The sequence below is a fragment of the Tursiops truncatus genome, chromosome 19 (assembly GCF_011762595.2).
Source record: "Tursiops truncatus isolate mTurTru1 chromosome 19, mTurTru1.mat.Y, whole genome shotgun sequence".
Classification (NCBI taxonomy): Eukaryota; Metazoa; Chordata; class Mammalia; order Artiodactyla; family Delphinidae; genus Tursiops; species Tursiops truncatus.
In genome coordinates, this window is record NC_047052.1 from 2124887 (window position 1) to 2139043 (window position 14157).

The following is a 14157-nucleotide window of genomic DNA, read 5'->3' on the forward strand; positions in this document are numbered from 1 at the left end:
CACTTTGAAAGTATTTTCCCCTTTTTGAGTTTGTAAAAGCCTTTCTTAAAATGTCTGTTTCATAAAGTAATTGGATTGTGCTAATATACAGTTATTATACAAACATACAAAACCTACTAAAATATATTTCTCAAAGGGGTTCCAATGCACCTGGAATTTCTTTCTTTACAGAGTAGCCAAGTATCTTCTATAATTAGCTGCCAGAACAGTGATGTTAGTTGTAGCTCTGTACTGTGCCACTATTTACGAAAGAAAAGTGCATTTGTGCATATGTCACTTTCCCAGGTTTTTTTTTCTCCTCTTTCTGTCACAGCTCTTTACCTTGAAAAATCTCTAATAGTGTACAGCTAATAAAGATGACTTAAACATTCTGTCTGTTTTCCAGTGTTCCAAAGGAAGGTTTTAAGCTCCAAGTGTACTATCTTGGTTGTTTTTGATTTATTCTGTGACGATGAGGGGGGCGCGGGGAAATCCAGTAAGTGTACCTACCTTCTGCCAGACACAGAATGATCAGTTTCGAAGTCTTAAATGATTGCGTGGACTGTGTATTGCTTTCTTTTCTGGGTTTTTATGATATTGAGTATTGACGGGTGAGTGCTTTTTTGGCTTAATTGGTAGTTTGTAAGAAATGGACTTTTTGTTCCCTTGCTGGACAACTGTTCCAAATGCAAGAGGAGTGAAAAAAAAAAATCGATATCAGGCATCTGGAGCTGGGGGGAGGGGAAGGAGAGTTTCATATTTTCCCAGTCCCTTAGGCATCCATAAAGCTTTACCAAATAACCTCAGGCCTTGGGTTCACTGCCCCAGGGATTACCTCAAGGGCTGTGATAGAGATGGGACAGGATTACTCTTTGTGATTTTCAAGTACTGAAGTGCACATTTACAGTGATTGCTATGCTATTAGCTCCACTTTCTACTTGAATCTAAAACCACACTTCCCTATAGGTGTCTCAGAAAAATCATCCAGAGCAGTTGGTGTGTAAAGGTGTCTCACGAGCATGTAAGAACAACACATTGAAATAAAATATAAATTATATTTAGTTTACTAATTTAGTCATATGCAAATAAATATCAATCAAGAAGTACCATAACTTCATGTAAAATTTGAAAACAAGTGTGCTTGAGTGTATGTGAAAAATTTCATGTGCCCCCAGATTGCAGTTTTGTTTTTGTTTAGTTTTGGCTGTGCCATGTGGCATGAGGGATCTTAGTTCCCCGACCAGGGATGGAACCCGTGCCCCCTGCAGTGGAACTGCAGAGTCTTAACCACTGGACCACCAGGGAAATCTCCCCCCAGATTGCAGTTTAATATATGTTCGACGTAGTAAATGATATTCAGAGTGGTAAATTAATATCATGATCTATTTTAAGCTAGTTAATATAAGAATAGTACGGTTTATTTTTAAACGATTAACAAATATTACTCTTCTTTGAAATAATCCACATACAGTAGAAAAGACCGCATCTGTCATGTGAATTTATTCAGTGTTTTCTCCAGAAATCTCATGGTACTCTTAAGCTATTAAATAATCATTCTAGAAAACCAAGCAGTGTCAGTTTTAAGTAACTCTTGCCCTATTTCTTTCTATAAGGTAACAGCTAGAAATTGAATATGATGTCCCAGCATTAGTGAAGTAACATGCTGTAAATCATGCTGTCTCGCTATTTCTAAGAATCTGTTAAACGAGGCATGAAAAAAAAACAAAAACACGAAGCGTGAAACATTAACTGGCGGGGCAGAACACGTTAGGGTTATTTTGCCACACTCAGTATGGAGGGCAAGTCACACTGAGACTTAGTTCAGCTCTTCAGGCCTGCCCGGCCTGTCCTGCCTCTCTTCTTTCTGATTGGGAAAGATATTCCACCCTCCTTGCTGTCTGGGCCACTATTGGCCAGTGGTCCAATCAGTCTTGTGTCATCTCTGCTCTTTAGCTAAAGTAAACAAACAAGTATTGCTCAAGAGCAGTGTTCCCGCTGTTCTCAGAAAGGACTCAGCCAGGAGGGTTTTGCAGTTGATGCTCCATAGCTTGCAGTCCTTAGGAGTGTCTTCACCAGGTCCAGGAGGGATTGTCCGAAGCGAGAAAGGCACCATGTGGAAGTGCTTCCTCTCCCAGGACGCTCTGGCTCTGGTGTACAACTTCAGAAACCAGCACACTGGTGCATGCAGGAAAGTGATCTCAAATCACTCCTAAAACCTAACATTGTCTCTTAAGTGAGTGTGTAACAACTAATGGAGCTGGCAGGCATTCCACAGGGTTTTCTCTGTTGTAGTTTTTTGCTTGTTTAATTCCAAACAAATTCTGAAGGATTGCTATTTTTCCAGCTTTTTGCCCATGTTGGGACTAAAGGATGTAATCATTGAGACTCTTATTTCACACCTCAAACCTCTTGTTTAGCCTTTGAATATTTTCCCTTCTTTCCATTCACCTTGACTGTTTCTTCTGAGCAGTGGGCAAGATGCCATTTTTTCACATCTGGATTCTGAGAACCAGCATGGGGAAAGTTAACAGGGTTTTCTTAAGTTCGAGAACTACTACTTTCAGGGGCAACCTGAAAGAACGACTACTTTTGAGGCAACCAATTGAGAAATGCCTCGTCCTGTACTCTACTAATTTCCTTAGTTGTTATCAGTTCTCACTAACAAAGACTTCATTCTTATATTCCCGACATACTGTTAAAACAAATGATCTCTTGGTGCAGCCGCTGTGGAGGACAGTATGGAGGTTTCTCAAAAAATTAAAAATAGACCTACCATATGACTCAGCAGTTCCACTCCTGAATATATGTCTGAAAAAAACCCCACTAATTCGAAAAGATATATGCACCCCAATGTTCATAGCAGCATTATTTACAATTGCCAAGATATGGAAGCAACCTAAATGCCCATCAAGAGATGAATGGATAAAGATGTGATATATATATGTGTGTATATATATATATATATATATGTATACACACACACACACACACACACACACAATGGAATACTACTCAGCCATAAAAAAGAGCAAAATTTTTCCATTTGCAGCAACATGGATGGATTGGAGGGCATTATGCTAAGTGAAATAAGCCAGACAAAGACAAATACTGTATGATATCACTTATACGTGGTATGAGTAAAAAATACAACAAACTAGGCAGCTACTCACCTGAGTCTGCCCACTCTCCCACTGAGATGGTACTTTCGCTTAGTAAATCCTCACTTTGCTTTCTTGAAAAAAAATAATGAAATTAAAAATACAACAAACTAGTGAACATAACAAAAGAGAAGCAGACTCACAGATACAGAGAACAAACTAGTGGTTACCGCTGGGGGGGGGCAATATAGGAGTGGGAGAGAGGGAGGCACAAATTTTTGGGTGTCAGACAGGCTCAAGGATGTATTGTACAACATGGGGAATAGAGCCAAAATTTTGTAATAACTGGAAATAAAAAGTAAGCCTTAAAATTGTATAGAATTTTTTAAATTTTCCATAAAAAGGGCCTCTTCTATCTAGGTTTTTCTCATTTATGAATGTATCCTCCTTAGCGTTCTTTGTAAGGGATACAGTTCTATATAAGGGATTGTAAAAGTTCAAAGGACGCAAAGCTTTCAGGGTTCAATGTGTAATAGTTCTCTGCTACAGCCTAACTCTTCGCCTCTGGTTCCTCTCCACCGATATGGATTACCCAAGCTCTCACGGCCATCCTTTTCTTTCTGTTCTGATGGTCAGCACAAATTCCATCCTTTCACACCTTTGTGGGTTATTGTACACAGCGCTCTGTCGTTCCTGCTGTCAAGAATATATAGATTTAGAGGTATCTTTTCACTGAATTATGCATTATTCAAATTATGAACATACGTTAACCATTCTTCTAAAGATGGAAATTTTTGTACATTTTAATGTACTCTAAACTGTATTTTATTAATACTGTATTTTATTAATAGGACCTGAGAATACTCTATTTTATTAATAGGAGAATACTGTATTTTATTAATTGGTGAATACTGTATTTTATTAATAGGACCTAGTAGGGAGTAGATAGATTTAAGAAAACAAACTGATTGAAATATACAACAGCAAAGTTCATGCTTTACAATCTATGGGTCCACAGAGAACATAGCATGTAGGTTAGTCAGGCATTCTATAAATATTTATTACATTAGTTAATGCATTTCTGTTTGCTGGGAGACTTGCTAGCTTGGATGGTTCAGGTGATAAATCCACTAGTCTTCTCTAAATCTGGTTCACGTTCCTCACTTTTTAGCCTTCTAGCCAGTTTATCATTTGTTCCTTTTTCATTGAACATTTAGTCAGTACACATTTGCTGATTACATGATGTGTGTTAGCAGGTCTATCATGTGACAGGAGATACATCTAGTAAGGCTGCTACTAAAGGAAGCAAATGTTTGTAACAAAACAAATGATGGTGCTGTAATAAAGGGACATTCTGAGAAGGGGTGGCTGTTTACTGGCATAGACTGGGGAGAGGGTTCTCCTGGCAGAGGAGACAGCTTGAACAAGGGGCAGACACGGTGAGTTTCAGTAGAGACACAGGAGATGACGCCAGACTGGGAAGTTAGGACAGGATTGTGAGGTACTTTGTGTGATGTCATAAGAAGTCAAATATTTCTAAATAGGTGAGTGTAGTGATGAGTATGCTTTTGTTTATGTGTTGCTATTTGCAGGAAGAGAGTTCTGATAACAGGGTGGAGGACAGTTTGAAAAACCGTTGAGATACAGGGAGGGCAGGTACATGTTTTTCTTTTTTTTTTGAGTGCGGAGTCTTTTTTTTTTGAAAAATTTATTTATTTTTATTTTTGGCTGTGTTGGGTCTTCATTGCTGCGCGCGGACTTTTCTCTAGTTGCGGCGAGCTGGGGCTACTCTTCGTTGCAGTGCGCAGGCTTCTCATTGGATGGCTTCTCTTGTTGTGGAGCACGGGCTCTAGGCGTGCGGGCTTCAGTAGTTGTGGCACGTGGGCTCAGTGGTTGTGGCTCGCGGGCTCTAGAGCGCAGGTTCAGTAGTTGTGGGGCACGGGCTTAGCTGCTCCGTGGCACGTGGGGTCTTCCCGGACCAGGGATTGAACCCGTGTCCCCTGCATTGGCAGGCGGATTCTTAACCACTGCGCCACCAGGGAAGTCCCTACATGTTGTTTTTCAATTGCCTGGAGTTGAGATGGTCGAGGTTTGAAGTACAGAATGGTTACTTCTGTCAGAAGATGAACTTTCTTGTTTATGGGATTCTGTGAACTGGGGTAGGCAGCCCTCTCTTCTGCTTGGAGACCTCCTTAGGGAGGTAGTGAATAGCCAGGACTTTGTGGAGGCTGGGCCCAGGGAACTGGCGCGGTCACTATTTTCTATTTGAGTAGAAATAGAAACACTGACCAGAAACACTGGGGTGGGCTGTGGATTCTTAACTTCCTTTCGGGCTCTGCTTAGTCTTCCTTTTGGGCTCCTGAAGGGCTCTCCAGCACTTCAGGGCGTTGAAGTCAGTCTTGACCAGAAAGGATTTGGGCCCACCCAGGCAGAGGCTCCTATAATCCTGTAATCTTGTAATCACATCCATACCCTTGGCCCTCCTCTCTGGACAGTTTCTTGTTATCAGCGCTCCTTAAGGTGAAGCCACTGTCAGGAGAAGGTCTGCACATTCTCCACCCCCGCCCTAGGCCCCAGTCAGCCTCCAGAACCCAATAAATAAGGTAACTAGGGCACAGCAAGATCAGACTGACTACACACCTAGCGCGAGGTTCTTGGGGTCCCCTGGGGAGTTCTGGTGGGCTCCTCCAGGCCTTCCTGGGAGGTCCTCGGAGCAGTGTCCTCTGGGCTTTCCTGGAGGATTCTTCATGGAAGGGTGCTCGGGGGGGGTTCTTGGGGGGCAACTTTGGGCCTTCCTGGGGGGTTTTGCAGGGGCCCTTCGGGCCTTCCTGGGGCATTCTGGGTTGGGGGGAGGTGCCCCGTAGGGTGTTCGGGGCTGATCTCGGGAAGAGCGCGTCAGCCACATACTCGGGAGGTGGTAAGTTCAGCCCTCACACCCGACAGCGCGCCATTTGCTGCCCAGGCGCCGGTCCCCCCGGGGGTCGTGGGGTCGTGGGGCCGCGGGGAGACGGTCTCAATGACACGGGAGGGCGGGGGTAGGCGGGAGGCATTCGGGTTCGGCCCAGGTCTTTGCAGGTTCTCCCTGGTGGGCGGGGCCAAGCCCTAGACCGCGAGGTCGCCTATGCATTCGGGGCGTGGCTTGACAGTCGGGAGAGGTGTGGCTCGAATCCCAGGGGCGTGTCTTGTTTTCCTGGGGCAGGGGCTCGGATCCTCCGGGGGGCGGGGCTCGACTCACCAGGGGGCGGGGCTAGACTCTCACCGGGGCGGGGATAGGCTCTCTTGCGGGGTGGGGCGGGGCTCGGCTCTCTGGCGGCGCGTGCGCACCGGCGGCGGCGGCGGCGCGGCGGCCGTCAGTCGCCGGCATGGCGGTGTGCGCTCGCCTCTGCGGCGTGGGCCCGTCGCGGGGATGCCGGCGCCGCCAGCAGCGCCGGGGCCCGGCCGAGGCGGCAGCGGCCGACAGCGAGCCGGACACGGACCCCGAGGAAGAGCGCATCGAGGCGGGCGCGGCGGCGCTGGCCGGGGCGGGGGACGGCCGGAGCGCGGGCCCCTCGTCGCCCCCGCGCTGCTCGCTGCTGGAGCTGCCGCCCGAGCTGCTTGTGGAGATCTTCGCTTCGCTGCCCGGCACCGACCTGCCCAGCCTGGCCCAGGTCTGCACCAAGTTCCGGCGCATCCTGCACACCGACACCATCTGGAGGCGGCGCTGCCGCGAGGGTGAGTGCGTCGGGGCGGGGCCTGGTTGAGGGGGCTTGGCCGGGGGAAGCTCTGGGCGGGGTCACCACGGGCTCTGGGAGGGCACCTACCTCGGGACGGTGCTCCAGGAGGGTCCCGGCCGCCGGGGCGTGCTGTGACCCCGGGGGGCCCTGCCACAGACCCGGGACCGCGGGTTCCGGGCGCGGTGGAGTTCCGGGTGGGCGGCGGACCGGGTTCTGCCTGCATGGGGTGATCAGAGAGGGGTGAGGGGTCCCCCAGCTGCGGGGGCCAGGACGCCGAGGGCAGTGACGCGAGCTGGGGCTGAGTTTAGGCCGGGGAGCAAGCTGACGTCTGTCCTTGGTCCCCAGTCCTTGGGGGCGGAGCTGACGGGAACGATGAGGGTGAACTTGAATAGTTAGGGGAGCCCGAGGGTTTGGAGTGTCTCCTGAGGGCGAGGACCTGGTCTGTGGAGCGGTGGGTGGAGCCGGGCAGTGCTGCAGGGGGCTGATGCCTCCCCTCAGGGATGGTGGTGGCCGAAGTGAGGATAGTGAGTAGTTTTGTAACAAATCTCAGGAAGAAAGCTTTACCTAATCCATAGTTCAAGTCTCTCTGTTCATTTGAACGTTGATAGATCTCTGATGTTCAGTAAGCTCTCATGTTTTGGTAAAAACAATAGGTAAGAAAAAAAAATCAAACAGCGAAGGACAACAAAGGGAAGAAAGTAAAATATCTTCCGGGACCCCTGCAATCAAAGATAAGCCATTCTTAAACTTTTGGAAAAATTTAGTATAAAAAAAGCTTCACAGTGTTCCACTGTCTATGTATGCCACAGACTAGTCCCTTACTGATAGACGTTTAAGTTTGCAGTTTTTTCTTCTTGTAAACAGTGCTGTCAAGAGTGCCTTTGTGCCTTTTATAGGAGTTCATGGGACTTACATGGGACTTACATGTACCTTTTAGAACTTCTGAGATTATCTTCTTGGAGTGTACTTCCCAAAGTGGGGTTGTGGGCAGTGGGGTGTGCACGCTGATAACACCTTAGATACTTATTGCCCAGCTGTTGGCATTTGCACCCCCAGGAAGACTGCATGAGAAGGCCGCTTTCCAGATATCCTTCCCAGCAGGGGATCAGTCAGTCATCTTCTTTCTGCCATAAGGCTCAGTGGTCAAGACTGATTTGTAATCTGTTTATCTGCTCTGAGATCCTGGAGACGCTGCTTCACCTTCCCAAGTGTTATTGGCAAGTGCTGCTCCCATAGGGTGACTTTGAGGGTTAAATGGGATGATGCAGATGAAGCCCTCACCCCCTAAATGGTTATGATGCTTCTTGGCCATTTTAATTTCACTTCTTGTGAATTCCATGTTTGTGTTTTGTTTTGGGTTTTTTGGTCTCATTTTTTCTTAGGGAGTTTATTTTGTCTTACAAATTAGTAAGAGCTTGTTGAATATTAGCAGTGTTTTTTTTTTTTTTTTTCTGTTGAGGTAAGTTCCCTCTATCCCCACTTACTGGAGAGTTTTTATCATAAATGGGTGTTGAATTTTGTCAAAAGATTTTGCTGCATCTATTGAGATGATCATACGGGTTTTTTGTTTGTTTGTTTTTTAATTTATTTATTTTGTTTATTTATTTTGGGCTGCTTTGGGTCTTTGGTGTTGTGTGCGGGCTTTCTCTAGTTGCGGTGAGCGGGGGCTACCCTTCATTGCGGTGCGTGGGCTTCTCATTGCGGTGGCTTCTCTTGTTGCGGAGCACGGACTCTACGGCGCGCGGGCTCAGTAGTTGTGGCTTGCGGGCTCTAGAGCACAGGCTCAGTAGTTGTGGTGCACGGGCTTAGTTGCTCCGCGGCATGTGGGATCTTCCTGGACCAGGGCTCGAGCCTATGTCCTTTGCATTGGCAGGCGGAGTCTTAACTACTGCGCCACCCGGGAAGCCGGATCATATGGTTTTTATTTTTCAATTTGTTAATGTGGTGTATCACATTGATTGATTTGCATATATTGAAGAATTCTTGCATCTCTGGGATAAATCCCACTTGATCATGGTGTATGATCCTTTTAATGTGTTGTTGGATTCTGTTTGCTAGTATTTTGTTGAGGATTTTTTGCATCTGTACTCATCAGTATATTGGTCTGTAATTTTGTTTTTTGTAGTATCTTTGTCTGGTTTTGGCATCAGGTGGCTTCGTAGAATGAGTGTGGGAGCGTTCCTTCCTCTGCAATTTTTTGGAAGAGTTTGAGAAGGATGGGTGTTAGCTCGTCTCTAAATATTTGATAGAATTCACCTGTGAAGCCATCTGGTCCTGGACTTTTGTTTGTTGGAAGATTTTTAATCACAGTTTCAATTTCATTACTTGTGATTTGTCTCTTCATATTTTCTATTTCTTCCTGGTTCAGTCTTGGAAGGTCATACCTTTCTAAGAATTTGTCCATTTCTCCCAGGTTGTCCATTTTATTGGCATAGAGTTGCCTGTAGTAGTCTCTTATGATGCTTTGTATTTCTGTGGTGTCCGTTGTAACTTCTCCTTTTTCATTTCTAATTTTATTGATTTGAGTTCTCTCCCTCTTTTTCTTAATGACTCTGACTGAAGGTTTGTCAATTTTGTTTATCTTCTTAAAGAACCAGCTTTTAGTTTTATTGACCTTTGCTATTGCTTTCTTTGTTTCTATTTCATTTATTTCTGCTCTGATCTTTATGATTTCTTTCCTTCTACTAACTTTGGGTTTTGTTTGTTCTTCTTTCTCTAGTTCCTTTAGGTGTGAGGTTAGATTGTTTATTTGAGATTTTTCTTGTTTCTTGAGGTAAGATTGTATTGCTATAAACTTCCCTATTAGAACTGCTTTTGCTGTATCCCATAGGTTTTGGATCATCGTGCTTTCATTGTCATTTGTCTCGAGGTATTTTTTGATTTCCTCTTTGATTTCTTCAGTGATCTCTTGGTTATCTAGTAATGTATTGTTTAGCCTCCATGTGTTTGTGTTTTTTACATTTTTTTCCCGTCATTTATTTCTAATCTCATAGCATTGTGGTCAGAAAAGATGCTCGATATGATTTAAATTTCTTAAATTCGCTGAGGCTTGATTTGTGACCCAAGATGTGATCTATCCTGGAGAATGTTCCATGTGCACTTGAGAAGAAAGTGTAATCTGCTGTTTTCGGATAGAATGTGCTATAAATATCAATTAAATCTGTCTGGCCACACATATTTGTGTCATTTAAAGCTTGTGCTTCCTAATTAATTTTCTGTCTGTTTTTGTTTTTGTTTTTGTTTTTGCGGTACGCGGGCCTCTCACAGTTGTGGCCTCTCCCGTTGCGGAGCACAGGCTCCGGACGCGCAGGCTCAGCGGCCATGGCTCAGGGGCCCAGCCGCTCCGCGGCATGTGGGATCCTCCCGGACCGGGGCACGAACCCGTGTCCCCTGCATCGGCAGGCGGACTCTCAACCACTGCGCCACCAGGGAAGCCCTAATTTTCTGTCTGGATGATCTGTCCATTGGTGTAAGTGAGGTGTTAAAGTCCCCCACTATTATTGTATTCCTGTCGATTTCCTCTTTTTCAGCTGTTAGCATTTGCCTTATGTATTGAGGTGCTCCTTTGTTGGGTGCATATATATTTATAATTGTTATATCTTCTTCTTGGATTGATCCCTTGATCATTATGTAGTGTCCTTCCTTGTCTCTTGTAACTTTCTTTATTTTAAAGTCTATTTTATTTTATATGAGTATTGCTACTCTAGTTTTCTTTTGATTTCCATTTGCTTGGAATATCTTTTTCCATCCCCTCACTTTCAGTCTGTATGTGTCCCTAGGTCTGAAGTGAGTCTCTTGTAGGTAGCATATATATGGGTCTTGTTTTTGTATCCATTCAGTGAGCCTGTGTCTTTTGGTTGGAGCATTTAATCCATTCGCATTTAAGGTAATTATCGATATGTATGTTACTATTACCATTTTCTTAATTTTTTTTTTTTTTTGCGGTACGCGGGCCTCTCACTGTTGTGACCTCTCCTGTTGCAGCACAGGCTCAGACCGGGGCACGAACCCGTGTCCCCTGCCTTGGCAGGCGGACTCTCTACCACTGCGCCACCAGGGAAACCCTTGGGTTTGTTTTTGTAGGTCCTTTTCTTCTCTCTCTCTTTTTTTTACATTAAAAAAATTTTATTTATTTATTTATTTATTTATTTTTGGCTGCATTGGGTCTTTGTTGCTGGGTGCGGGCTTTCTCTATTTGTGGTGTGTGGGCTTCTCAATGTGGTGGCTTCTGTTGTTGCAGAGCATGGGCTCTAGGCACACGAGCTTCAGTAATTGTAGCATGTGGGCTTAGTAGTTGTGGCTCACGGGCTCTAGAGCGCAGGCTCAGTAGTTGTGGTGCATGGGCTTAGCTGCTCCACGGCATGTGGGATCTTCCCAGACCAGGGCTCGAACCCGTGTGCCCTGCATTGGCAGGTGGATTCTTAACCACTGCGCCACCAGGGAAGTCACTTTTCTTCTCTTGTTTCCCACTTAGAGAAGTTCCTTTAGCATTTGTTGTAGAGCTGGTTTGGTGGTGCTGAATTCTTTTAGCTTTTGCTTGTCTGTAAAGCTTGCTGGGTAGAGTAATCTTGGTTGTAGTTTCTTCTGTATCATCACTTTTAATATATCGTGCCACTCCCTTCTGGCTTGTAGAGCTTCTGCTGAGAAAGCAGCTGTTCACCTTATGGGAGTTCCCTTGTATGTTATTTGTTGTTTTTCCCTTGTTGCTTTTAATAATTTTTCTTTGTCTTTAATTTTTGTCAATTTGATTACTATGTGTCTTGGTGTGTTTCTCCTTGGATTTATCCTGCCTGGAACTGTCTGTGCTTCCTGCACTTGGGTGGCTGTTTCCTTTCCCATGTTAGGGAAGTTTTTGACTGTAATCTCTTCAAATATTTTCTCAGGTCTTTTCTCTGTCTGTACTCCTTTTGGGACTGAATAATGCGAATGTTGGTGCGTTTAATGTTGTCCCAGAGGTCTCTTAGACTGTCTTCATTTCTTTTCATTCTCTTTTCTTTGAATATTAGCAGTATTAACCTTTTGTCATCTATTTGGCAAGTGAGTTTCTTTTGACATTTTAAAATAGAGGCAAAGAGAGTTCCACCTTTTCATTTGCTTTGTTTTGTATTTTGTACACCTGTGAGACCCAGGTTCATCACAGATGTTCCTTTGTGCTCTGTGGAGTTTCTCCATCAGTCAGCCAAACCTGTGTGGTGGTCTCCGGGTGTTGTCTCTGGGGAAACTGTAAGGTATGTAGCAAGAGAGAGTAACGGAAGACTTCTGTATAATCAGAAAACTCAAAGGTATGCCACATAGTAAAATTAACTGGAGGTACAGCTCAGGGCAAATTCTTAGAATTGCTAGTGGAAGCATAAAAAGTCCTCACGAAGATGTGGAAAGACTTTGGGGGGCAGACAGGGAAGGACTCTTCAGTCCTTCTTTGCCTCCTTCTGTGCTTCTCAGTTCAGCTTTTCTGGGACAGCAGACACTGTGATGGTAGGATCAAGGTCTCTTCTTCACCCAGGTGGCTTAGCAGCTAGGAGAATTTTCACTTTGAGAAATTAAGAAAATGAAAAACAGACATGGTAAAACAGGCATATTCCTAGTCATCCCCAGTAAATAACAGTTAAGTCTTCTGTCATATTTGCTTTTGAATTCGCTACCTTTTTTTGAAAGAAAACCTCTCAGGCAGCATTTAAGTCCCTCCTGATCACCCCTGTCCTTCCCACTCCCAAGAAGCAACCACTATTGTGGGTTGAGTTTACTTGTATATACATACTCCTGTAACATCCCCAATGTGTAACATTGTTTTACGGTACTTTCATTTTAAGAAATATATCATACCATAAGTATTGTGCATCTGCCTTTTCCCCCTGTCAACTTGTGTTTTTAAATTCTGTCCATGTTAATATATTTAAGTCTGGTTCAGTCTTCTTGAACACTATGTGGTGGTTCATAATTTGAAGAGGCCACATGTGTTCTTTGCTCATTTTAATTTTTTTCATACAGTGTACACAGTGTTACAGCAAAGAAGCTCTTACGTGTCTTCAGACGCAGATAAATTTGTAAATTTCTCTAAGGAATATATCCAGAAGTGGTGTTGCCGGGGTAGTGGGCTGTGAGATTTGCAGTTTTACTAGATACTGACCAGTTATTTTTTTGGAGTGATTCTTCACTCCAAATATAACATAGTTGTATTTTCCTCTTTGCACACCTGTCACGAGGGTGTGCACAGGCAAGTCACCGAAAGTGACAGGAATGCTCTGTGTTTGTTTACACAGTAGCTGTCTTTGTGGTCTGGGTTCTTTAAGTTATCTCATTTAATCCAGTGTCCTCTGAATTCTTTCTAGTTTGAATGATTCATTTCTAAAAATCTGTGTCAATCTGGGTGAGAAACAGCATCTCATTTTAATTTGCAGACGGCTGATAACTCATGAAGATGCACATTTAAGAAATAAAATTGTAGGCAATTTGGATTTCTCTTATTCGCGTATCCTTAATCTTTGCCCTTTTTCTCTATCGTTATTTTTTCTTATTGATTTGCGGGTTTTATTTATTTAACCTGGGTCGATTTCTGTTTAATATACGCAAAACATTTTCTCATAGTCAATAACCCTTTGCTTTTTAACTTCATTTACAGTGACTTTTGCAAAAGTTACTGCATTAGTCAAAGTGACTTCTGCAAAAGCTACAGCGTTAATCAAAGCTACGCACTTTTAACTTTGGGTTTAAGTAATCATTGTTGTCCCGAGGTTATGAAGGTCTTCAGTTTCACTAGTTCATTCTGGTAGCTTTCATTTCCAGCTCATCTGGGTCCAACATTGGATGGTTGGCAGTTCCGTGCGTAATTCATAGGCATCTCGTAGGGTTAGTCTAATTATGACTGGAATATGTATAAGAATAGTCGCATGTGAGACAAGTCTGATCTTATTTCCCTGAGCCCCAGACTTCTTCCATCCTGAACTAGACATTTGGTTATGGTGGGTGTTAAGGCCAAAGTCATGTCCACAGAGGCAAAAACCAGTGCCCTCAGCCTTGGTGAGCAGGAGCTGGGTGGTCCTAGCCCAGCAGGCTTCCTGGCCCAGAAGCTCCAGGTCCGACCCTGACACGGCACGATGGTGCTTCCATTTGTTAGTGTCTTGGGAAGGTGAGTGAGACGTTAGTGAGTCTGCACGTTTACTACTCAGTGTTTACACGTTTGCTTTCTGTATTTTGATAATTGGGTTTCCCAGAGGAGAAGACAAGCCACAGAAAGGGGCACAGGGAGGAGGGTGCCACGCACCTGTGTTTTATTGTTTCAGAGCGTTTGGGGCTGTGATGGACTTCCAGGGCATGGGCAGGGCGAGCATGTCAGTGGCTCTTCATAAAATGAGAGGATGACTCAGGGG

The 14157-nt window shown here is 44.5% G+C and overlaps 1 protein-coding gene across 3 annotated transcripts in view; it reads left to right on the plus strand.

Moving 5' to 3' along the window:
- The first annotated feature begins 6408 nt into the window (after positions 1 to 6408).
- The window catches only part of FBXO31 (F-box protein 31), a 46382-nt gene continuing 38633 nt past the window's right edge, over positions 6409 to 14157 (plus strand). For all 3 annotated transcript variants that reach the window (XM_033846169.2, XM_033846170.2, XM_033846171.2), the window contains exon 1: positions 6409 to 6788. In XM_033846169.2, the coding sequence (XP_033702060.1) occupies positions 6440 to 6788 (349 nt within the window). In that variant the 5' untranslated portion in view covers positions 6409 to 6439. The remainder of the gene's footprint in view (positions 6789 to 14157) is intronic.